This window comes from Anoplopoma fimbria, chromosome 2, assembly GCF_027596085.1.
Source record: "Anoplopoma fimbria isolate UVic2021 breed Golden Eagle Sablefish chromosome 2, Afim_UVic_2022, whole genome shotgun sequence".
Classification (NCBI taxonomy): domain Eukaryota; kingdom Metazoa; phylum Chordata; class Actinopteri; order Perciformes; family Anoplopomatidae; genus Anoplopoma; species Anoplopoma fimbria.
The window spans coordinates 9,416,003-9,441,040 of record NC_072450.1 but is presented as its reverse complement, the minus strand read 5'-3'; the positions used below and the strand labels follow the sequence as shown (position 1 = coordinate 9,441,040).

Below are 25,038 nucleotides of genomic sequence, written 5' to 3'. Positions count from 1 at the left end.
TTTTCTCCAAAGCGACTTACAGGAAGTGTATTTAACATAGGTATTCAAGAGAACTACTAGTCACCAGAAGTCATAAGTGCATCTCCTTTCTTAAACAAGCATCTAAGAGCATAAACCAGAGCAAAAGTACAGAAACAAACTAATACGAATACAATAAGTGCAACGAACTGATACGAATGCAATAAGTGCAACGAACTAATATGAATATAATAAGTGCAACGAACTGATACGAATGCAATAAGTGCAACAGACTAATACGAATACAATAAGTGCAACAAACTAGTACGAATACAATAAGTGCAACAAACTAATACGAATACAATAAGTGCAACAAACTAATACGAATGCAATAAGTGCAACGAACTAATATGATTATTATAAGTGCAACGAACTGATACGAATGCAATAAGTGCAACAAACTAGTACGAATACAATAAGTGCAACAAACTAATACGAATGCAATAAGTGCTAAGTGGAAGGCTCGGGGTACACATATTTACCTCCGAGCTAGCCATGAAACTATGGCTCTGAACATAAACAAACAGTAAATCAACCTATTCATATTGAACAATACCTTCAAAGACAGTAGTACTAATGCATATTGTGAGACAGTGAGGTCTCTGGATTATCTAGAATAAATAATCAGTGCTGTGAGAAGGAAAAAAAACTAAATTCAACCCTGTTTTATTGGGGAACGACACATTAAGGTTATACGCATGATTGCTTTAACTCCACTTGTTCAACAAAACATTAAAGCTGCGTGCGGAGAAACGACTGAAGGAAAGCTGCAGTAAAACAGGAATAATTTATGGTCCTACGTCATTTATATTGTTCAGAATATATGGGTTTACGTGGTAGATGACTACTGCCTCGGAGGGTGGAGACACTCATTGGGTGAAGACACTCATTGGGAGGTGCTAGTTCTGCTAAAACCACACCAAGTGTGATGTTTCCAGGAAGAGAGATATGATTGAGATAATATCATTTCATTTGACACGTTGACATACTTGACACACAATTTCTTGCCCTGAAGATATTATGGTGGTAATGCTTAGTTGGAAGACACAGAGTCACTGACACAAAGACAACACAAGATGACTGACAGACTTGTATAGATTCAAAAGCAATGTCAAAGTGTAAAAAAAAAAAAAAAAAAGAGAATTTCTAATTTCTAATTTGGATGATTACAATAAATACCAACGTGGTTTCACACGTGTATTGTGCTCAATAGGAGATGAACTAAGGCTACATTTGTGATTCATGCAGAATATGACGTTCCATAGTGTTACACGTCTGTCAAACACACATTGACTGACTTCAACTCTTCACTCATCATGACATTTTACCCGAAATGCACCACTTTCAACACCAAGACTGTGGATGAGAGGAGCAGCCAGGTGAAAAAGGCGACACGTAAAAAAAAAGAGAAAAAAAATCAAAGAAAACACAGAAAATTATGGATTATTTTTTTTCTAACTCCAAACTCTGGAAAAAATTTTTTGACAATATTAAAACCTTCAACTCCTATGGACATGTCTTCACAGAAGTTAAACCCATTGTCTTTGAACTGGTTTTGTTCAAAGCGAAGCAACAATTAACCTTCTCCTTTGATCGTTGGTCTCGTGCTCTAAACGATCCCCCCACGAGACGTTATTTGACATTAAATGAAGTGTTTTCTGTCTTACCTGACAGGGTTTTAATTACGTCCTCGTGGAAGACAAATCTGCATAAAGGACCCGGTAGGTGCGAGCTGTGGAGCGCGTGTTGTGGTCCCCGCGCGCTTGCTTGCTCCAAGTGAACATGCCCCTCCTCCTCCACCTCTCTCTCTCAGACACACACACACACACAGACACACACACACACAGACACACACACACACACACACACACACAGACACACACACACACAGACACACACACACACACACACACAGACACACACACACACACACACAGAGACACACACACACACACACACAGACACACACACACACAGAGACACACACAACACACACACACAGACACACACACAGACACACACAGAGACACACACACACACACACACACACACACACACACACACAGACACAGACACACACACACACACACACACAGAGACACACACACACAGAGACACACACACACACACACACACACACACAGGTTTTTTAATCCCCATGTGGAGTTTACATTGAACCATTGAGACTGAAATGGGGAGATAATAAATCAGAGCAGAACTTTAATTGTACTGGTTTTTATTGCATGGATTGTAGTAGCTGCAGAGAAACGAGGTTTCCGATGAGTACAGTGGGTTTGAAAGGGTTTGAAGCCTCCCTGCAGTGAAGAGAGATGGTCAGTGGACATTCAAAAAATGGCACGGCTAACTTTTATTCACCTGTCTCCTTGTCCGTCTGCCACAAAACCTGCGCTCACATACTGCATTTAAACCGCCCTTTAACCACCCAACCATCCAACCATGTGAGTTAGTGCATGGACTTATCAAGTGTGCTTCACTGTCTTAACACAGAAGATGGAGCGTGCTCAGAGGTGAGCATGTCATTCTGTGAGCAGCTGTCATTGTGGGGGTAGTATAATATATATATATATCATGAAATATGGTTGTTATTGCTGGCTACTTTGATGTTTTACTGTGTTGTTGTTGTTGTTGTTGTCACATTTGGGAGAGGCAATACAAGGATTGTGCTGTGCTTTGTTGTGTAACTCCCTCGAGCAAGCACTCGACAGGTATTCCTATGTGCAGCTGCTCATCAAGTCGAAATATCTGAATTATTATCAATCAATCACAAAACAAAACACAGAGATGAAACATCCAAATGCAGTATTCAAGCCCAAACTCTTGTGGATTCAGACTTTAGAGCAATGCCTCCATCTACAGGTTAGTTGTTGTACTGCAACGACAGAGGGGAGGGGGTGGGGTTTGACATATTTTAAGAAGTATTTGTTGCTATGATAGTTTATAAAACAAAAATAAAAATCAGCTCCCTTTTCAAAGGTAAGTAGACCAGCCACGTATTAAAACAGAATTTGCACTGTAGGACATGTAAAATGGTCTCTTAAAGTTTTTCAAAGTAACTTGGTCACTCAACTGTCACTGGAAAAAAAAAAAGAAAAAAAAATGATAATTTTACTGTACCTGAAAATAACTAACCCAACCCTTACCTGCAACTTATGCAACTTCAAATATAGGACTCAAAGATATGGGCTCTAATGTTAATAATACATTTATCCATACTATGTTCATATAATTAATAAAAAAATAAATACATTTAACAAATACAAATTATTTTTTGCAGTGGGTAAATTACCAAAGGAACAGCATGTCACCCACAGTTGTATTGTTAACACATTTCTTTTTCAAGTGTAGGATTTCTCGATAAAACCACTATCCCTCCCCCCCCCCGCCCTCCCCCTCCTTATTAATTTAAACCGGTACTCTTAAAGCCTCTAAACAGGTGTGGCTGTGCTATTGAGCTGGGTGAAATCAAACTTCATCCAGTCATTCGTCGGGCTGTGTGTGAGCAGTGACTCACTAAAGGTTAAATGTTAACACTGTAGCACACTCACAGAGAGCAACCAGAAGGAAAAGTAGATGCTGATGATTCATGTTGGCAATGGGACCCAAAACTAGCTCTTGGCTTTGGCCAAAAAGCTGAGGGCACAAGATGTGCACGTATACATGTCTTCAATCGGTATATCTTGTAAAAAGGTAATATGAAAACATTTTCCTCTTACTTGTATATTCTTTTTTTTTGATTTTTTTTTTTTTTTTTTTTGCTTCTGCGTTTTTTTTTTTATAAATCTTTGTATAACCTGCCGAGACATAACAAAACAGATTAAACCAACAGAAAAATCAACCAACAAAAAAAAAAAAAAATCCCATGCATAAGTTATGTCCCACTCTTACTGATTGCATTTGTAAGTTACCATCTTAATAAAATCTGTGTACATGTTTGTCTGTCGATCAACATGACATTTTTGATTTCGTATATTTTCAGCCGTTTGCTTTTTTTCTTCTTTTTTTCTTTTTGTATAAAGTTTCTCATCCTATATTTTCCAGCAGGTGGTTCCAGGTATTGCTCCAGAGTAGATTTCCAGACAACGGACCTGTCTATTCCTGTACAGCAGGAGGCGCAAGAGGCATGTTGTGTGGATGCTGGCTGCAGGAAGGAACACCATTCCATAAAAGAAGCTATTGGGAAGCAAATGAGCGTTTATCCATTGTGATTTCAGTTCAAGCTCATGAAATTAAACCCCATTTCCTATAACAATTCTTTTTTTTTTTTTTGTTCATTTTTTTTTTCCTGCTAGAAATTGTTGCTTGTCACCATCGAAAAGCTTGACAGAGAGACAGATACTGTAGATGTTTTAATACTTCTAACAACCTCCCCGAGGCTGGAGTCTGGCAGCAGAAGTGGGACAGGAACAGTCAGTCAGTTGCAGACGAGGACGGGAAGAGGGAGACGGTGGGGGAGGGGGATGGGGGTGGGGTTTCAGGCGAGGTCACCCCTATCTGCAGAGGTCTTCTTGTGTAGAGTCTCGCACATTTTTCCTCTTCTTGCTGTTGCCCTGGTGGTGTGGCTTGTTGCTCTGATGACTTTTGGTGCTAGCGGAGGAGCTCTGCTGCCCATGGTGGCCGCTCTTATGGTGAGAACGAGCGATCCTGGCCTGGGGAAAGAACACACGGGACAAAAAAAAAATTCAGTTCAATGTGATGTAATACATTTGTTTCATTCAATAGCTCTTAATCAAGCATATTGCATAAGAAAATGCCACGAAATGTGCTCCGGCTATTTAAAAACATTCACTTTTATATTCTGTGTTCAGTTATTCGTGGATATTGTGTATGTATATGTAAAAAAAGGTAAAGCTTAGTCTGACCTTTCCACCCTTGTTGCTTGCAGATGGAGTGCTGTTCGCTTGGCTCTGTGGTCGGTTGTTATTGACGACAGTTGACTTTTCTCTGTGGGCGCTGGAGCCCCGGCCAGACTGCTGCTTGGCTGTCTTACACGGCGTGCCGTCAGAGTCCTGAGGTCACCAACAGAAGAATAAATAGTATTTTGTAACCATGAAGTTTTACTCAAAACGCGCAATATTTAAAGGCTGTGTGTGTGTGTGTGTGTGTGTGTGTGTGTGTGTGTGTAGCTGCGGGACTGACCGCATCGCTGGAGCTGGAGGTGGCGGTCGTGGAAGAAGGCGACAGTGGAGAGGAGGAGGGAGAGGAGCGCAGTGAGGGCGACGGAGAGGAGGAATTGGAGGAGGTTTTGCTGTGGGGAGCAGACGGAATAACTACAACAACATCGTCGTCATCATCTTCATCATCTGGAACGTTGTTGTTGCACTCGTCGAGCTGCTGGGACTCAAACAGTGTGACATCATTTCCTGTAGGAAACAGAGCAGGGAAAATTGTAGACACAGAAGTTAGGCTTATGGAGCCCAGGTCAGAGACAACTGACCAGGAAATGCAGATCTTTACCACTCCTTTGACCTGTCCTCTAGATGTGAGTCAAAATGTAGTTTCAATAGGACTTCATATATTCTATACATTAAAGAAAAATTGTATAAGACTATGAACGTACTGTTGAGTGGCAGATCATTCTGAGACTGGCTCCCCCAGTTCTTTCTGATCCATTCCCTGTACTCATCCACTTCCTGTGTTACCCGGATTATTCGGCCAAGTATGCTGTGATGGGAGAAAAAGGTATACCTGTTAAACCAGTGTTTATTCAGCTGTCTGAAATAATGATGAAATAATGAATAATAAACTCAAATACTCAAATTGTATGTGTGACAATATACACAACAGTCACAGAACATGACTGAATATTGCAATAATTCACTGACGGGCTGTAAGTAACTAATCCAAACCTTACCTCTCTGTCTCGTTATTGGGATAGTACTTGGCGATGGGTGACACGGCGTGGCTGAGCACCACATAGGCGTAGTCAAACGCCTGCTTCACCTGCATGGCACCGTATGAGCTCCGACCAACATCGTTATCTGGTGGAGGAAAGACGGATGGTTAGATTTGTGTGAATGCTAGAACCTGACAAAGTGCCAATTCATGTCATTGGCATTAATCTTTAGTGTGGTACTGTTCCTACCGGGCTGCAGCGGGTCCTCGATGTAGAGCATGGAGGGCCTGTAGCCGTCCATCATGTTCTTCTGAACCTCGTCTTTGGCAACGTAGCAGCCTCCGTCTTTTATCCTGATGCCCGTTTTCAGGTAGTTGAAGTGGCGGCCGTAGAGCTCGAAGAATTCAATGAGCAGGACGCCGATGTTGATGTTGGGGCTGCACACGTCCTCCCTGTAGTGAAGCTGGAAAACACACAGGGCAAGTAGAATTATTGCAAATGGTTAAGAGAGTTTAACAAGTCACTTTTGCTGAGACAGCATGACAGTCTTTACATCGTTTGCTCTGAATACTGCTCAAAGTGCTGTCTCAGACTGCTTTTTTGGACAGAAATGTAGATATTTCTCTTACTCGGGTGTTCAGGGACGACCGTTGTTGAATAAAAGCAATTTAGAAGGAGAGCAATAAAACTACAGAGCTGTTTTCATTTGTGACGCATTTCATTATTAAGGCAATAAGAAACACAAACTGTTCCAAGACAAAGTAACAATGAGTTCATAAAAAACATTATGAGCTCTTGTTAATGACCAAGTATGTCTGACCTGCAGGAAGCTGACAGCCATGAGGAAGAGACTGTAGGAGCCGATTCCACCGGTGAAAACCTCATTGAGGTCCCTCTGCAGCAGGAACTGCTTCAGCACCAGGACCAGGTAAGGCAGCACGGGGTATTTCTACGGGACAAAACACAGAGTACGGATATAGTGAGGATTGTTGACGCTTACAGCACCCTCTAGAGGATTAACAGGGATTATGACATGGCCAGTTCAAGTGGGATTTGAAAAAATGACACTTAATATGCCGACACAAGACATTAAATCTCCAGTTAGCGATGCTTTTGAATCAAATGACTCCCTGTGATGTTATGCATTTGTTTGAAAAGTGCTAATGTAAGCTGTATGTGCTACTAATAACCCAGTACATTCTAAAATATAGAAACCATATTGTGTTTTTTAATGTTGTAAGAAGGTAACCATATATATTTCAATATTTCTGGCTTCTTTACAACATTAGAGATTTAAGAGACATTTTTGGGATAGCCAAAAGCAGTATTTTAGGCAATACTACAATGTGTTGAGCCCACAGAGTTGGGAAAACATCTTTTTCTACCTCCTTGCTACAGAGCAAGTGAAGTCTAAGTCAAGCTGCACAAATATGTTTACACTTCAAACAGCCACAGCACTGGCTACTGGTGCACAGACCAGAATACAGGAAAGACTCCAGAAATATCAAGATGCACAAGTGTTGTAAAGCGTACCTCTTTGAATTCCTTGATGAGCCGGGCAGCTTTGACGCCACTCTTCACATTGAAGCTGATGTCCACCTTGACCTCAGTGAAGGAGTCCGTCAGTTTGATGATGGGAACCTGAAACGCACATAAAACAAGTTCTGATACTGAGGCAGTGGCACAGGGAAAACGGTCAAACAATCAAGTGCCGGGCTCAAGGCCCCCCTGACATTATGCTCTAAGACACTTGGCCTGAAACACAGAACACACATGCAATCATACACAAATCCACATTTTCCTGATCTAATCCCAAGCTAAACTACTTGAGAAAAGATTTAAAAAGCTAATCTGCTTTAAGAATCTCAAACAAAAGGGAATGTTGAAACACAAACAAAAAAAAAAGAAAAGCTTTATTCAAATCCTTTAATACCTTAAGTAAAATAAACTCAAATGAACCAAAAATGGAATCAATGCAAGGTTTAAAAACAACTCAAATTGCTAACAGGAGGTTTGGAGTGGCTCCAAGAACACTACTCAAACCAATATTGTATCCCTGTCAGTGGTCGACTTGATTTGCATGAAATAACAGTGTAACACTTTAGGCATTTCCCTGGATGCAAAAGCGTGTACACACACGTCTGAATACAAGACATGTGTGCCAACCAGTGTTGTCAGGGTCCTAACACCAGGTGATTTACAGTTTATGGAACTGACTGCCAACTAACATCAAATACCTGAATATGACAGGTCAGCATCATACTGATTAATGACTGACAATTATTAATGTTGACTGTAATCATATTTCCCAACAATTCGTTTACTTGTGGGTTCACACAGTGCAACACCGAAAGACAGATGTAACAGAAAGACATTAAATCCTTGGCGAGGAGAAGCACCCTCACAACTTTACACTGGGGGATGACGTTCTTACCGTGGCTTTGTCCAGAACTTTTATAGAGTTCTCATCTGCGATGTTCCTCTTCCGGAGAGCCTCTTCCAGCGTCCAGAGTGGGAGAGTCTCCCACTTACCAAAAACAACCAAGTCAATGTCGCTGTTGGAAGAGAGACACTAAGTTACATACAACTTAAACTGTACAATAATTCAACAGCGCAATACTTCCATTAATACTACATTTATACTTTTTTTTAAATTTATAAACTTGTAGCATTATGTACATAATTTACTATTTTATTTAACATAGTCCTTTATTAATATAAATCTTATATTTCTTTATTCTAATATATAAAAGAGCAACTTTAATGTACAAATTTCTATTTCTATCGCGTGACAAAAAGTTTAGTACAAACTTCGTAACGTCCAAACTTCGTAACAGATCACTTGAGTAACAAATAGAAGCACAAACTCCATGTAGTCCTGAATTAAAAGCATCAACAAATACACCGTTTCACCGTAGAAGCACACCAACAGCTGATGTGCTGGCTCTGTAACTATCGGTGTCACTATGTAACTTTCGAAGTGAGACACAGTCTTCCTCTTATTAACAAAGAGCACGCCGTTGCACAATTCAGCACACGCAGAGGTTTTGCTGCTACAGCCATTACATGGTCTGCTATGACCAGCAGTTAATGGAGTGCTAATGCTAGCGTACTTCTGATAAAGAGTGCCGTGTAACTGACATTAGAGTCAGTTTGCTGACTTTGTGAATGCCCTCTACATTTGCTACTGTGGAGCTGATCTTCAATCAAAGGAAAAGCTAACACAGCCATTCATTAAATATCCCCTATACGGTAGCTAACAGCAGGCAGATGGTTCTGCTTCCATCTTGTGGATGAGCAATGTGCAACTTCCGACAGAGCTTACACAAGCCCACCAGTGTGTGTGTGTGTGTGTGTGTGTGTGTGTGTGTGTGTGTGTGTGTGTGTGTGTGTGTGTGTGTGTGTGTGTGTGTGTGTGTGTGTACTATTTCAGCAGTGCCATGTGTTCACTACATACGGAACGTTACACACAAGCACCCAGTACAATAAAGATACGCACACAAACACAAGTATACATGCACACAGTGTAAATGACCTGCACCTTGTGACTTAACTGCAGGCAACCACACACTTTTGTTTGCAGAATAACAGAAGCACACCGTAACAGATTTACACACATTGCCCGCTGAGGTGCTTGAATCCATTAACAGCTTAGTTTCATTTAAGTGCTCAGGGTGGTGTAGAGTCCACGGATCCAGGTGGCTTGTGTGTGTGTGTGTGTGTCTGTGTCTGTGTCCAGCTTGTATTTGTTGTGTGTGTGTGTGTGTGTGTGTGTGTGTGTGTGTGTGTGTGTGTGTGTGTGTGTGTGTGTGTGTGTGTGTGTGTGTGTGTGTGTGTGTGTGTGTGTGTGTGTGTGTGTGTGCGTGTGCGTGCGCGGTGGTGTGGTTGTTTGTCTGTCGCAGGACTTTCTAAGAATTAAGCCTTAAAAAAAGATCCAGGAGAACTGGCGCTAATAATTAGAAAAACCCACTTGATCCACAAATCTAAAGCAAATTCTGATTGGCTGGCCGGACGTAACACTTTATCAATAACAGAGCAACGTATTTTTTGGTAGGGAGCCAGTTCACATTCATAGGTTGGCAAAGAAAAAACAGGGTGATTTAGGAAATAAAATGGCTCACCTTGTTGGCAGATAAAGACCAGTGCTGAAACTCCCAAAAACTTGGACCTGGAGCGAGAAACACAGTTACACATGTATAGATCGTTTGTTTTGTGTATGCAATATATTACATTCATTTATGCACATTCCCTGCAAGTGTGCCAAAAACATCTTATGCCTGATGATTTTTTTTGTCATCCTGTTTGACAGTTGCTTTACCCGTTTGACATCTTCTCATCCACACTACGGCACGGACTTGTCTGAAAATTGTGTCACCAAGCAGTCATCGACTTGGCGTCTGATTTTTCCCACGCTAAGCTTCGCTACTATAAAAGCCTGTTTGCCCAGCTGCATAAATGTCACTATTCTTCAGCTTAACATAATGTTGATCTAAAGACAAGCCCGAACAAACCGCACAGGTGTGGTACAAAAACTACCTGTCGTGGGTAAATGAAAAGAGTGTGTAGTGTGAAACCACTTCAGTCGCATTTTGAGGGAGTAAAGACCTCGGGGGCTTCCATGAAAACAAGCAACTCCTCAGCTGATGTCAAAGTTGGCTATTGTGCAAATCAAAACTTGCATGATGTTAACATACCAACCAGTCCTTCAAGCCACTCGCATTTTAAACTGCACACAATTGAGGTGACTAAAATATCTTCAACCTTTTAACCTCCTTACAAAAGCACAAATTGGTGTGTGTACAGAAATAGAGTTAAGCCTTGACCCTACCTTTACTCCGTCAAATCACCTCCCTGGGTCTACATTAGAAAGTAGTACACACTCTGGTGTACAGCCAAGTCACATGTCCAGGGCTAAGCCGATTGCAGAGCCAATGTTTGTAAATGAGTGGATAGCAAGTCCTGAAGCCTTCTGGGAAGGTTGAGCTAACTACAGGTGGTCACCGAGGTGAGCCATGTTATCTGGACTTGGCACTCTCCAGTCATGATTAGTGTGGTCAGTGTCAAGTTCACAAAGTGTTTCAAAAGCATTTCAAATGCCAAATTGGAATACAAAAGAGAAGATTTTGTGGACATTTTAACAGCTGACCTAGAAAAAGCTCCCATATATATAAGTGACAAGAGTGCGATTAAGTGTGGCATCAAGAATAATTTGTCAGTGTCTAGTAGAGGTCTACGCATCTAAATTCATCGATTAAGCAGAATCATGTTGAGCAGGTGACCTAGTCCATTCCACAGTGGAAAAGGAATAAAACGAGGCAGTCTCGGGACAGCCTTGTGCCCCTTAATTTAGACACAAGCTAAGCTCACTTTGAAGCACACTGCTCTATCAGCAGGATCAAAGTCAGCATGTAGTAGAATGCCCGAGGTGGCGCTGATAACATGGCCCAAACAGAGTGCTGTGTAGCAGGCAGATAACAGAAAAACAACAGGATGCTTTATGCCATTAGCTGACTCATATGTTAACTGTGTTGCAAATTACAGAGGCCACTGTGTCCAAAAGTAGCCTGTTCACATTACTCAACCAGTGCAAGCATCGAGTTCAGTGTTTATAGATCGACAAACTATTTTCACTATTCCCACGAATACGTTTTGTTTCTGCCAAACAAAATAAACTCTAAGTAGTATCCAGATTACAGCCAAGATGTTCTACCAAACAGCTAGGGGCAGTTCTCAGCTTGACAACAGTGGCATGCTGGAGGATCGGGTCAGTCACGCCCCTGCAATCCAAGCAAAAGAAACAACAACAACAAATAAATCTCAGTTTTAGGTGTTGGGGGAGGATGCGTACCTCAGCACTGGGCCACAGGTCGTGGATGACTCCCTTGATTCTGTCCACCACCTCCAGTCTCATCTTCTCCTCCTCCGGCCGCGGGGAGATGTAATCGTAGAAGTCATTGACCTCCTCGTGTAACCTGCAGATGACAGAACGCAGTGATGTCAGAAGAGTGGGGGGGGGATAGTTGTGGTAATCCTGTGAATTAAATATCCAGACCATCATCATCTTTACCATTTGCATTAGTTGAATCCCACAGATACGGTTATTGAGCAGATATTTACTCAAATAGGTAGATCGGGTATCAGTGAAAATGGGCCATTCTCGTATTGGGTACCATTATTTTAATAAATAACTATTCAGTACATTTACACCTGTGTATCTATTTGGCATATTTTGTTTAACAAAGTGAGGAAAAGCAAATGTTTAGTCAAGCCTGATGTTGCCTTACAAATAAAAAGATTGATCCCAGTCTCTTCAACACAGTGAGTCATAGAGTTTATAAATAAAACACTGGATCGGTCCATGATAAAGGCCGATACCCCCAAAGCCCAGACATCGTTATCAGGACTGAAAAAAGTGGATCGGTGTGTTCCTAATTTGATTGATTTGAAAAAGTTTATGTGGCAAAGACGGCTGCCAAAAAGTCAACCTTCCCCTGGCGAATAAGTCGATAAAAAAGTGCAGGCATTCCCAGCTCTCGGAATATTAACAAATATTAATATTTTTTTCCAAAGCTGTGTTACCATTTTTGAGGTAAAACAGTAGCGCAAGGCTGAGGAAAAACAAAACAAGAACCCCTACTGTGTCCCTGTTTTATGTTAGTAAAAGAAAAAAGAAAAAGTGATCTCAGTAAGGGCAGTTTAAGGGTACTGCACGTGTCCTTGGAACAGGTCGCTCTGCCCACATGCGCTGACCTTTCCATTGACCAGTTTTGTCTACATACACATAGATGCGGTGACAAGTCTCTGTGGGTGGACAAGTAAGAACACAAACATGTACGCATGAGCAAAAACAACCATAGAGAGCCAAATCAGGACAATAATAGGAACAATCCCCTTGGCAGAGGAGAGAGAAAGTGATGTCCCTGCCTTTAAAAATAAAATAAGCCAGCAAAGTAAAGCCTGCGTACACCACAGGAAGTTGGACAAGAAAAACACAAGCAGCTACCAACACTGACCGACTGCTGTCTGGATACCGCCCCAAAGAGCACGGTGTGTGTGTGTGTCTAGAGTCTGGCTTTTATGCAACAAGAACACTTCACCTGACAGCAGTCAGAGTTCACTGGGTTTCACCTTTATCGTTATATATTTTGGGTTTTAGACGCTCAGTCTGGCAGACGCCGCGGGTACAGAGGCAGCACTGAGAGGCGGCTCGTCTGCAGACCATGACGGCAAGAAATGTGCACAATTCCACTTTTTGCTCCACACCCAAATGCTATCACGGTGACCTTGAGAAAAAATATATAAACCCCCATATTCCTAAAGCCAACATTACAGTAAGGCCATGATCAGAAGGACAAAAAAAAAAAAACTGCATTAAAAACACAAGATGCTACTTTTGTTTGTGCATACTGCTACACTTGAATATAAAATACAAACCAGGACAACTAGTCTGAAGCTTTATCAGACGACCAAACTCTATACGGCAGTTCTTACTTTAGAAAGTAATCAAAGTTACCAGTCGTTTCAACTAGGGCTGGGATTTATCATTATTCTCAATATGGATTAATAATCATATAATGTTCTCGATTATAATCTAAATTAAACAAGAAAACAGCAAGCCTAGAAAAATGTCAAACGTGAAAAAAAAGTTTGACAAAAGGTGACTTCTCCACAGTAATTATTAGCAACAGTCCAAAACCTCAAAATATACAGTTTATGATCACAAAAGGAGATGCTGGAGCTAGATAATGCTTGGCATTTTTATAATAAAAAAGCTCATCATACAGATGAACAGTATAGTTAGTCAGACATATCCAATAACTGAAATCCTGGTTTTCTTTCTTTAGGCACAAGAGTAAAGAGAATTTAATGAGATGATTTAATTTCATTGACTTTGTTCAGATTAAGATATAAAGCCGCTGGAAACAGAGTTTCTATTTGCTATGGCTGTTTGTTATGTCACAGAATGCTTTGCCCTTTAATCCCAGCATTACAGGGGACTTCTACCTTGTTTATGTTGTGACCAAGCCTTCGCTTAGATGCCCTACCCTTTTTTATTTCTGTTAACAGCTTGTTTCAATTTCGTTGTCGTTGAATGTGTTAGTTTTCTGTTAGGGAAGAAGAGGAATAAGTTTCGGTTTACATTTGTTGCACCTTCTTCAACATGGCAACTGACAACCACTCGGAATTTAAATGACATAATCTCTTTTCTCCGTGCACATTGCAGAGACACCGGCCTCTATCACAAACACATTTGGTTTCATTTCAGGGTAAAAGAAACAGCAACTACAGTCTGCATTACAAACACAACATAAGTTTTGTTTCCAGAGAACAGAGACCTCTGTTCTATTCCATTTAGCTTCAAGGTATTTGCGAAAAACATAAAGCTCCAAAAGGGGGAATTTGTCTGTCATAATCTTATCAGTTTGTGGATGAAACAAAATACACTTTAAAAACATAGCTGGTCAAATGTAAGCACAAGAGCACCAGTAGGTTTCATTTCACAGTAAACGGGCTGCTACTGTTCCCTTGTCATCACGTGTTGGGAGCCATGGTAGAAATCACAGCTCATGCCCCACCTTCCTGGATCAAGTTTCATCTCAGCCCTGTGCCAGCTCAGGGAGCACATGGACTCTTGGCACTGCTTATCTGTTAATCCCACTTGCCTATATCACTGTAATATCATGTAATCTCAAGGAACAGATTTCCAGAGCTGAAGGAAAGAAAAATGTTCTCTCACTTCCTTAGCATTTAGAAGAATGATAGCAGGGAAATGAGATGAAGGGCTGCAATGGAGGATAAAACAAGAGCTAAGAACTCTTCTAACAGCAAGTCAGAGAAACACTGAAGGTCCATGCTCAAAAGGACAGGTGGAATTGTGCTTCTTTGTTTTTAAATGTTCACACCTGCACAAATTTAGGGCTTCAACAAACATATTTTTTTCATAACTGAGAAATAGTTGCAATAATAGTTAAAAAAGTTAAAAATAGTTGTTTTTTTCTCTGTCTGTAAATATAATATTTCAGTTATTGTTGTTTTTTCTACTGTTTTTTTTTTTATTGCTTATTTATAATACTTGTTTTATTTTATTTTTATTTTTAATTTTTTATTTTTAGCTTGTCTTCTTCTACTATGTCTCTTGTGTGCACTTTACGCATGTTGTAAGTCTGCAAATTTCCCCGCTGCGGGACTAATAAAGGATTATCTTATCTTATCTTATCTTATCTAGTTTGGTCTCTAAAGCATCAGAAGACTATACAAAATATCCATCACAGTTTCAAAGAGCCCATTTTCATTCATGTCAAAGTTTAAAAACTAGTGATTAGACAACAAATAACAGCAAATCCTCACATATGGAACCATCACTGGTTTGGCATTTCTGCTAGGAAAAAGGACACTTTTCCTTAGTCTGATTGACTAATCCATTAATCAACTTGTCCCTGTAATCAATCAAACGCTAAGGTGTAAGGACGCAATAAGTGCTAGCTCTAGGTGCCGTGCATTTATACCCAAAGTATGGGCAGAACAACAGAAAGAGCTCACGATTCAGGGCAATTTACATAACCGCTCAATGCTCATAGAAAATTATTTTCTTATTATTTTGCAATGTAAATACAAATAATAATTTCTGGCTAAATATACGAACGAAGCAAGCCTGTCCTTGGTTTTTAGATTGGATTCAGCACATGATTTATTGGAACCTGTACTGGGAAAGAAAAACGTGGGATCAGTGCATCCCTACTGCTATTGCAATCCTCTTTCGCAACTCTACACATATCATTGTGTTTTTGTTTTTTATGAAATATTGCTTCATAAGAGGCTACTGCGGGGGCCTAGACATTCCTACACGGCCTCTCCAAGAACGCACTACAACACCTCATCAGAGAATTATAATATAGACTTTAAGCAGCTAAAAGAAAAAGGAGGAATGGGAGGGCAAAAGTAAAAGAAATGTGAGAAAGCAACAGTAACAAATAAGAGAAAGGAATGAGCAAAAGCTCAAAAAAGAGATTAAAAAGGTAGAGGGCCAGCTACACCCAGAAGGTGGAACAAAAACATGGAAGAGGGAGGGAGGATTGGGCGTGGTGCTGAAATGCCTTCATGTGAATGAGGGCCATCTGTTAAGCTGGGTAGGATGAAGGAAAAAGAGGTTATTGTCACATCACACTGAGCACTACTTACTGGTACGGCACAAAGGTGTCTTTCAAATCGCCTGTAGAATAGCGTTAGAAAGTAATACTTAATAACAGGCATGCTGGAACATAAGAAACACCTGCCTGAAGCATGATTGTTGATAGGTGTGTAAAATGCAATGAACAGTGTGCCAGTGTTATGCAATAGAGCAGGTTGGTCACTGCTGAAACAGTTGTGATCATTGTTGTGGCCATATTGTTCCAGAAAGCGTTCCAACATCATGAACATTTTTTTTTTGGAAGGGCTTGAAATGTTGGCCCTGGACATCCTTTGCAACAAAAGAGGGTAGTGTGTGTGTGAGTGTGTGTGTGCGTGTGCGTGTGCGTGTGCGTGTGCGTGTGTGTGTGTGTGTGTGTGTGTGTGTGTGTGTGTGTGTGTGTGTGTGTGTGTGTGTGTGTGTGTGTGTGTGTGTGTGTGTGTGTGTGTGTGTTATGCGACACTGCTGTGTCTACGTTGACGGGGTTGCCAGGAGGCAAACATGTCCCATCCCACACTGTTTTTTCCAAACCCCAAACGGAGGCAGAGGTGTCAATTACTCCAAGATGGGCGATTCATTAAAGTTTCATCAATGACCTGATCTGGGGTAGCAAGAGTTGGCTACTGGGACAAAACAGCTCAAGTTGCCCTGCTAGTAGCTGCTTGCGTTAGGCCTGGTCATGCCTGAGTGATGCAGCAGAGTACTGTGGTCAAAAGAGGAACAGTTGGACTATAAATATAGTAACACCGGTGCAAGAATAAACAAATTGTTTGTCACACCAGTAGACTGTAAATCATCGTCTGATTGTCTGAGCTTTCTAAAGAATAACTTGTTAACCTCATCACTGAGCTGGCGCCTGCGTAGGAACTAGGGCAGCCGCTCTATGTTCAAAATTCAAAGTACAGTTTTCATGTCGTAAACAAAATGTACAATGCGAAATTTGTCGAGCTGAATCCATTTGATTCGTTTATTATATTTCTTGATGTGAAATAGCTTCAATTTAGTAGCTACTCTTTCAGAGCAGTTTGCAGTGTAGATCGCAACTTCTATCAAAGTTTGCACAACTACTGCCAATGGAGAAGCTTGCTTTTAGTGTGCAAGAGCAGAAGAAAAGTTGATACAGCAAAAGGGACATGAGCCAGTCTTTCGTTACATCTCCTAAAATAAATACCAATAGAAATGGGAAGAATAACCTTTAACAAATACACCACATTAACCATTGCACTTCTTACCATTCATTTTCAAAAACATTAAAATGACGTACATTTATTTCTGGTTAGTTTGGCATTTTAAGTTTCTTCCCCTCGGTTATGGTAGCGTTTAAAACTAAAAGCTGTAACATTTTGGTGCTAAAACACCTGCACTGAAAATGTGACTTTAAAGCAACACTTAAGCAGTATCACAAAAACAGATTGGACGAGAAGGAAATGATTAACTCAGGCCACGACATAAGGAAATTGTCAAAGCCAAGCCGTTCTGTACACATGCTGAGGAGGTCACAGTCTGATCACACGCTAGGAAGAAAAAGAAGGCAGAACACTGTGTGTCGCTTGCTGACTGCATCAGTCTGGAGCAGGGGAAGGCTTTCCATTGGACAGGAAGAGGGGGAGAAAAAAAAAGGAAAAACACATTCCTGGCCACACATGGGACGGCTGAGTTATGGTGAGCCGCCCACACGTGCTCTTCAGACGGGGGGCCTGTTCCACCTGCAGTCCAAATGGCCAGCATGCGGGCTTCTCTCTCCACAGGCTTACACCCTTTGGCAGAGAGCCAACCGGCGAGCCGAGAGACGAGAGCGTGACATAGATGTCAAAGCCAGCGGAGGCCGGAACCGCAGCTCTAATAATGGAGCTTCAGTCGCAGAGGTGCTATCTGTGTGCTGGTGCTGGGAGTCATAAATCTCCCAAAGACAGGGGCAATAAATGGCAATAAAGGCATGAGGCGGGGCTACTCATCAGTGAGCGATTAACCGCACTTTTCATTAGCTTGCAAGTGATGTTCTGCTTAGCCGCTTCGAAACTCGCTGCCAACGCCATGCTCCCCTAAAATTAATCAAGTATAGGCTGCTCTGTCATTACTACCATTTTGGGCCACAGGAGCAAATAGCTTCGCATGAATAAGACATTCAACACACGTGAGGATGTGAGGTTACAACAAAGATGTCATCAGGGGAAAAGTGCAAAACTCGGCATGCAGGACAAGTAGCACACACAGGAACTATAGCCCTTGCACAACAGTGAAGCTCTAAAAACATACTTGAAGGTTACCAAATATGAAAGATACAGCCCATGAACAAATATCTGTGGGTAAACTAGCAACTAAACTAACAACATTATTAAGCTGGAACTTAAGAACTCATTGACCAGGTAATTTAGGCAAAACAAATATGTACTGTACATGACCCAGTTTTGCTGACAATATAAACTTTCCTCGCCATAAAATCCTTGATAACCAATCAACAGAACATAAAGATAATACAGCTACAAAAGGGCAACAGTCATGACACTGCGTAGTTCTAAGAGCAACTACTATTTTACATTAAAGATGGTGCCTGCTCAACCTAGCTATTCATGTAGCATACATAAAACAGTAGCTTTCTCGTTAAATAATGTCCTTAGTTCTGCTTCCACTCTGAGTCAGTCTGTGTCTCATCTTTCAGAGTTTTCTCACAATATGAATTTCACCAAATATGTCTGCAGAGAATGTAACGCTAGCTATCATGTTAGCTAGCCTGACTGTGAACCTTTAAACGGGGGTTTTGTCCTAATATTTCCATTATTTTACCAGAGACACAGTGTATGAAACTGCATTATCTAAAACATTAGCGGTCTCCTTTTTAGATTGCTACTTTGTGACGACACCTATTGAGGATCAGCTCTGTGAAAGCAGTTTGCCATCACCGCAAGTTCAAATAAGTTGAACTTGTGGTGAAAACTTCGAACCGGTTTACTTCTTTTGTTTTCCATACGTACAACACGGTTCAAATGAAAAAATGTGGGGTAATATTTTCCCAATATTTGAACAATAACATGTCCCCCGCCCTTATATACAGGAGACAGCTTTTCACTCCACCTTCCAGTTTCGCAGTTCAAAACAACCATAAACACCATCTAGTAAATCCACCTATCACACTGAATTCATTATCTCACAATGCCTCTCTGTTATAAAATGACTGGAACTTAGGAACGTTGCATCTCACACCTACACAATAGAAGCCCACAACACAATCACCAGATACCAGAACATAGTTCAGCCGGACAGGAATGGGCTACAGCTCTCCCAGGCTACACTGACTTCCTGTGCCCTTATAAAGAGTCTAAATAACTGTTCCACACCACCAGAAAATGAGGTGGAAACACTCCCTTAGGACTCCCGATCTGATTGGACAGACACTCAAGGGGCTTGGGTTTCTTTCTCTCGGAGGGTTGGCTTTGTTTTGTGGAAGTGAGGCCGTGTGCAGCATGTAAACACTGGTCCTTTTCCACCGTGAGGCGGGCCGCTTGCTAGGACCTTCTCTGCCCCATAATGACTAGAGGAGCGCAAAACACAAATAAGCACATACCTCTGACTCTGTAGCCCCCCCATTGCCAAATATAGTGTACAAACTGCCACATGGTAAAATGCATTTGAACATACTCACACTTTCACCCTTTTCCCTACTTGCATATATATTCAAATCCAACCATGATGCCCACGTTTATCTTTGTTTGCTCCATAAACCACTCAACCTGACTGGATGGCCAATCATTTTATTCCCTGTATCCAACTAAATAAAACCAAAAAAGGAAGCACACGCCTAAATGGCAAACAGAGTCATATTATCAAAGTATTATAAAATGTGTATCTTTAAGCAACAGCCAATCACACATGGGAAGGAAGCAATGTAGCAACAAGGGGCTTTGCAAACACTGATGCTCATCAACAACATGCTACCACCAATGAAGACGAGGCTAACTACATTAAAGGAGCACAAGTATCCTCTATTTCGCGGATCGCAGGTGTTGTATACGCTATTAACAACTGTTGAACAGGGTGTAATGCTCTTATGCACATCCCACACCCAGACTGCTTCTCCCAAGCAACAAAACATGGATTAAGAGTGGAGACTTAACCATGGAATTAACATAACAGCCGGGAGCTTTTACATCCACATAACTACTGTGTGCATTTCGAAATACATGTCTTATAATGCCACAGAGCATGCTGGCATTGTGAATTAACCGAGTGCGGTTAGACCGAGAGCCCTCAGTGGTGGGGAGTGTGATCAAGGCTCTGAGGTTCAGGTTCTGGTATTAGCAGAGCTAATCACTAAGGAATGTCCTTCTGCAAACACACGGCTTCCATATTACTATAAATGAGGATCAGCCAAACACTGAGCTTCAAACTCTGTTCTGCTTGTCCACACATGTCAAACAGAGAGAGGGGCGGGGAAGGGCCAAATCTCTGCACCTAAAAGGTCTTTAAAACAAAGCCCCACCCACCTAAATATTTCTCCCAAGTCATAATATCTAAAAGAACCAATGATGAGGAAAGGAGGTCACTGACGTAGTTAGACGTTAGCAAGTGTTTTTATTATACCCTGTGACTTAATACTGTTTAAAGGACCAGCTTTGGTACGAATGCTAAATGAACAGGCTCTGTAGTGACTCAAATCTAACAGTGACTGAGGGAAGCAGGAATCTCAAGTTTGTATTTCAACATATCTAGGGATCCCTGGTGTAGTTATTCAGTGGTTAATACACAGAGAAGCGTTTGTATTAAAACATTAATTCACCAAACATCTTTTGAGTAGCAAACACTGAGCCCCTGTAGGTTCTCAGCTGTTAGAGCAGTAGTGATCAGCTCAAATCCAGTTACAATGTCTTCCATAATGACAACTTTTCACTGTAAAGTCTATAGAAAACATTAAAATGACTTATGCAGCATGATTTACATTTTCTCAGTCTGTCAGTAAGCTCATTATGCTCCAAACTCATTATGTCGAAAAATGTCTGAATTTACAACTCTGTATTGACCTGTCACGCTTCAACTATTATCATTTCAAAAGAAAGCTGGGCATATTTTGACAGATCTATGTGTGATTTGATAAGTCTCTGTAAACATATTTTGACCATTTTCCCCAAAATGATAACTGGTCACCATTGAAATGAAGTATTAGCAACTGAATTCGGGTGCACTAAACTACATTTTACAGTCATAATTAAATACAAATCAGTACATTTATGTTGAATGATTAAAAAGAATCAGTTTGCTAGAGCAATGTTGCTGGTTGGCAAACATCGTTAAAGCTTCTCTGTGGGCGAGCGTGTGTGTGCACTGTCTGCAACAATTATTGTGTACATACTAGCATGCATACTAATGCCATCTGAGACCGTGGTGAGTGCTGTGGATAAATCTGAAGCACCCAAGAAAGCAGCAGAAGCTGTGTGTAGAGGTATGGGGCCTGTGGCCAAATCTGAACAAATCCACGTTCACGGACTCACAAACCCTGTGGGGGCTTACGGCCGTCCATCTGTCAAACTGTGGAGTGCTTGAGGACTCCCGCGCAGACATTTTGAGCCCTTTGTGCAAACTTTCCCTCAGACTTGCCTAAGGGAACTGTCCACAATTCATAGCGTTGTGACGTTAAACACGGGGTTACCGGGGGGAAGCCCCGAGACCTAAAAATTAAAAAGGTAAATAGAGAGGAGGGCACTGGTGCATTACATTTCCACCGAAACATCAACATCAAGGACACTCAACTATATACCAGGAGACTTCAGTTAAGTCCTTTATGGCCTAAGGGGGGGACATTGGGCCGACTAGTGTGTTTTGAGATGAGGTGGAAGAAAAAGTGATGACATGATTCACTTGTTATCCTTCAATGTTCCTACCCCTGCTATGAACCACCAGTTTCATGACTGTACTCTAAAGTTTTGACAATTAAGTGTTACAGTATTACCAAAAAAAAGGACTTGCGGTCATAATGGACATACTGACCTTTGCTGCTCACAATGAGCAGTTTGTCAACCGTGGCAGCCTCATCGGCTCTAACTTCCTCTGAAGTACAGCCTGCCGAATATCTGTGGGCGTAAGGAGGCTGGAGGAGAACCAATGAGGAGGCTCAATCTATTAAAAGTGTCACTCCTGTTTGGGGAAGCGCCCTGTTGCCTCCTCGATGCTCTCTTTTGGCTCGCTCCATTTAAACAATTTTTGACTGACCAGTTTACTCTGTTATGCACTCCACCCAACATTTGTAGGATGCATAAGCGTACTGTGCACATATTTCTTTATTCAACCCCCTAATGAACACCATAATGTTAAGAGAAAAAGAAATTAAATTAAAAAAAACTGTCCAGTGTCGCCCTGTTCTGTTTGTACAGTCAAAGCCAAAAGGCATTACCGGTTGCATTTGTGTGTTTCTTCCTCCAGCGGAAGTGTCGTTCAAACACCAGTATTTTAAAAAAAAAAACTAAATAGTTTGCTCATGCCTGGAGATTTTGTTGAAAAGTTACACAGAAGGCGGTGTGAGTGAAACAATGAGTTCAGGACTTGATGCATTCCTTAGATTCCACTCCAATGAGATTTAAATAGTAAAAACTAAAGTGACTCAACTTGTTTGAAGGCAAGTTACTTTCCTACACCTTTTGATGTTTGAATCCTTGACTATAAATGATCTGCACTTTTACCTTTGTAGGCTGAAATCTCACCTCTTCAAGAAGTACTACCCTGAGCCTTCCACTTTGCACTTATTGTATTCGTATTAGTTTGTTTCTGTACTTTTGCTCTGGTTTATGCTCTTAGATGCTTGTTTAAGAAAGGAGATGCACTTATGACTTCTGGTGACTAGTAGTTCTCTTCATACCTATGTTGAATACACTTATTGTAAGTCACTTTGGATAAAAGCATCTGCTAAAAAATGACTGTACTGCATAATGTAAAATGTACCTTGCTGTGTAGAATGGCTATCACTGTCTTGTAATGGGCGTGGTCATGAGTGGATGGACTCACTTTCACAAATCATTTACTGCACAAGTTATCCAACTTTGGGTGGGGATGAGATGTGGGTGGGGTGAGAGAATGACACCCTCTGTCATCGCCCTGCATACCATAAACACGTTAAAATATGTGTGAGATCCATGTGATCCACCTTTAACCCTTTCTTACCCGACGATCCCCTCAGAGTAGTTCCTGACTTTCCACGGTGTCCCCGCGTACCCGTCGTATCCTCCCGTGTTGGAGGAGCCGCCTCCACTGTTCAACACGCTGGAATTGAATCCGAAAGTGCTCGCTTTGTTGTCTCTTTTCCTCTTGTTGGGGTGTCCCTCCGTCAGCCCCCTCAGCAGCACCCCGACCCCGCTGCCCTGCTGTCCCCCTCCTCCTCCTCCACCTCCTCCTCCACCACCACCTCCACCGACACCGCCCCTGCCACCGGCTCGGTTGTTGTGGTTGCTGTTCGTTTCCAGAGGTATAAAGTCCCTCTGTGCCTTCAGCTCCCTGTCCCCCATCGACACAGACATACCCTGAGTCCTGGCGTTATTGGAGTCCACTGCCCCGTTCACGATCGCCTTCAGCCCCGCCGCCGTGCCCTGAGATCCCCCGGTGTAGCTGCTATTCACGTGGAGGTAGCCGAGCCCTTGTGTCGTCTCCCAGATCTGCATCCACAGGTTGTTAGCTGGTCCGCGTTGTTCTGGTTGAAACCAGGCGATTCTTGGATCCATCAAACGATCCTGAAAGGCAAGCCGCCCCTTCCTCCTCCTCCTCCTCCTCCTCCTCAGCTCGTGTGCTAGCTAGCCAGCCAGCCTGCTAACTCGCTAGCTAGCTAGCTAACCTTAAGCTAACGTTAGCCTGCTAGCCTCGTTAGCCGAGCTCCTCCGCTCTCCGCTACTTCTAGAATGTGGTTTAAAAATGACCAAAAAAACAATTAAAAAAAACACGTCCCTTGGAGGTGACGGTTGCACAAGTTGTCAACCGGATCTATCCGCAAGAAAAAAATGGTAGCTGAAAGTTGAGGTTGTAGACCTGGAGAAACGTGCAGCTGCTGCCTGTCGAAGTGCCTCTCTGACCCTTTCCCCCTGATCGTGGGTCCCTCAATGGCGAAGCGTACGGGGCGACTGCGCATGCGCGGGGAGCGAAGGGGAGAAGGGGCGGGGCCGGGGCGACGGTAGTTACGCAACAGACACCCGCGTCACGTTACGTAACGACCTCTGATTTATTACATTAGGCTGTTAAAAGTACTGTAAGGTTTAGACTGTGCCAACTCTAATAAAACACTATAACTGTAATTATTCTGTCTGTATTTATAAGATTTTCTTTTTTTTTCTTACTTACTTACTTATTTAAAATATATATATATTTTTTTTTTTTTTTTTCGGGAAGTTGTGTAAGCATTTTTGCAATTTTATTTTTTTTTTTTATTTTGTATTCAACATATCCCATTATTTTGCACAAAGGAATTTGATACAAAACTCTGATTTATTACATTAGGCTGTTAAAAGTACTGTAAGGTTTAAATAAAACTATAACTGTAATTATTCTGTCTGTATTTATAAGATTTTCTTTTTTTTTTTTTTACTTACTTACTTACTTATTTAAAATATATATATTTTTTTTTTTCGGGAAGTTGTGTAAGCATTTTTGGTTTAATCTGTTATCTGAATTTTATTTTTTTATTTTGTATTCAACATATCCCATTATTTTGCACAAATGCATTTGATACAAAACTCTGATTTATTACGCTCCTCGTCAAAGACAGGGTGTTACAAGTACTGTAAGGTTTGGACTGTGCCAACTCTAATAAAACTATAACTGTAATTATTCTGTCTGTATTTATAAGATTTTCTTTTTTAGTTATTGTGGATTTTTTTTTTTCTTACTTACTTATTTAAAATATATATATTTTTTTTTTTTTCCGGGAAGTTGTGTAAGCATTTTTGGTTTAATCTGTTATCTGAATTTTTTTTTTTTATTTTGTATTCAACATATCCCATTATTTTTGCACAAATGCATTTGAGACAAA

At 41.3% G+C, this 25,038-nt stretch overlaps 2 protein-coding genes across 2 annotated transcripts in view; both read right to left on the bottom strand.

Moving 5' to 3' along the window:
- The window catches only part of adcy7 (adenylate cyclase 7), a 50,740-nt gene extending 48,946 nt beyond the window's left edge, over positions 1-1,794 (bottom strand). Inside the window, exon 1 of the mRNA XM_054616801.1 lies at positions 1,686-1,794. The gene's annotated coding sequence lies outside the window, so the exon portion shown is untranslated. The remainder of the gene's footprint in view (positions 1-1,685) is intronic.
- Positions 1,795-3,431: 1,637 nt separating this feature from the next.
- tent4b (terminal nucleotidyltransferase 4B) lies at positions 3,432-24,143 on the bottom strand. Its single transcript, XM_054618082.1, has 12 exons — positions 23,187-24,143; positions 11,721-11,844; positions 9,994-10,040; positions 8,307-8,427; positions 7,406-7,513; positions 6,693-6,821; positions 6,122-6,335; positions 5,891-6,017; positions 5,597-5,700; positions 5,176-5,399; positions 4,899-5,045; positions 3,432-4,685 (listed from the first exon to the last, which is right to left on the bottom strand). The coding sequence occupies exons 1-12, from the start codon at positions 23,738-23,740 to the stop codon at positions 4,527-4,529; spliced, it is 2,058 nt and encodes a 685-aa protein (XP_054474057.1). The 5' UTR covers positions 23,741-24,143; the 3' UTR covers positions 3,432-4,526.
- Positions 24,144-25,038: the final 895 nt, after the last annotated feature.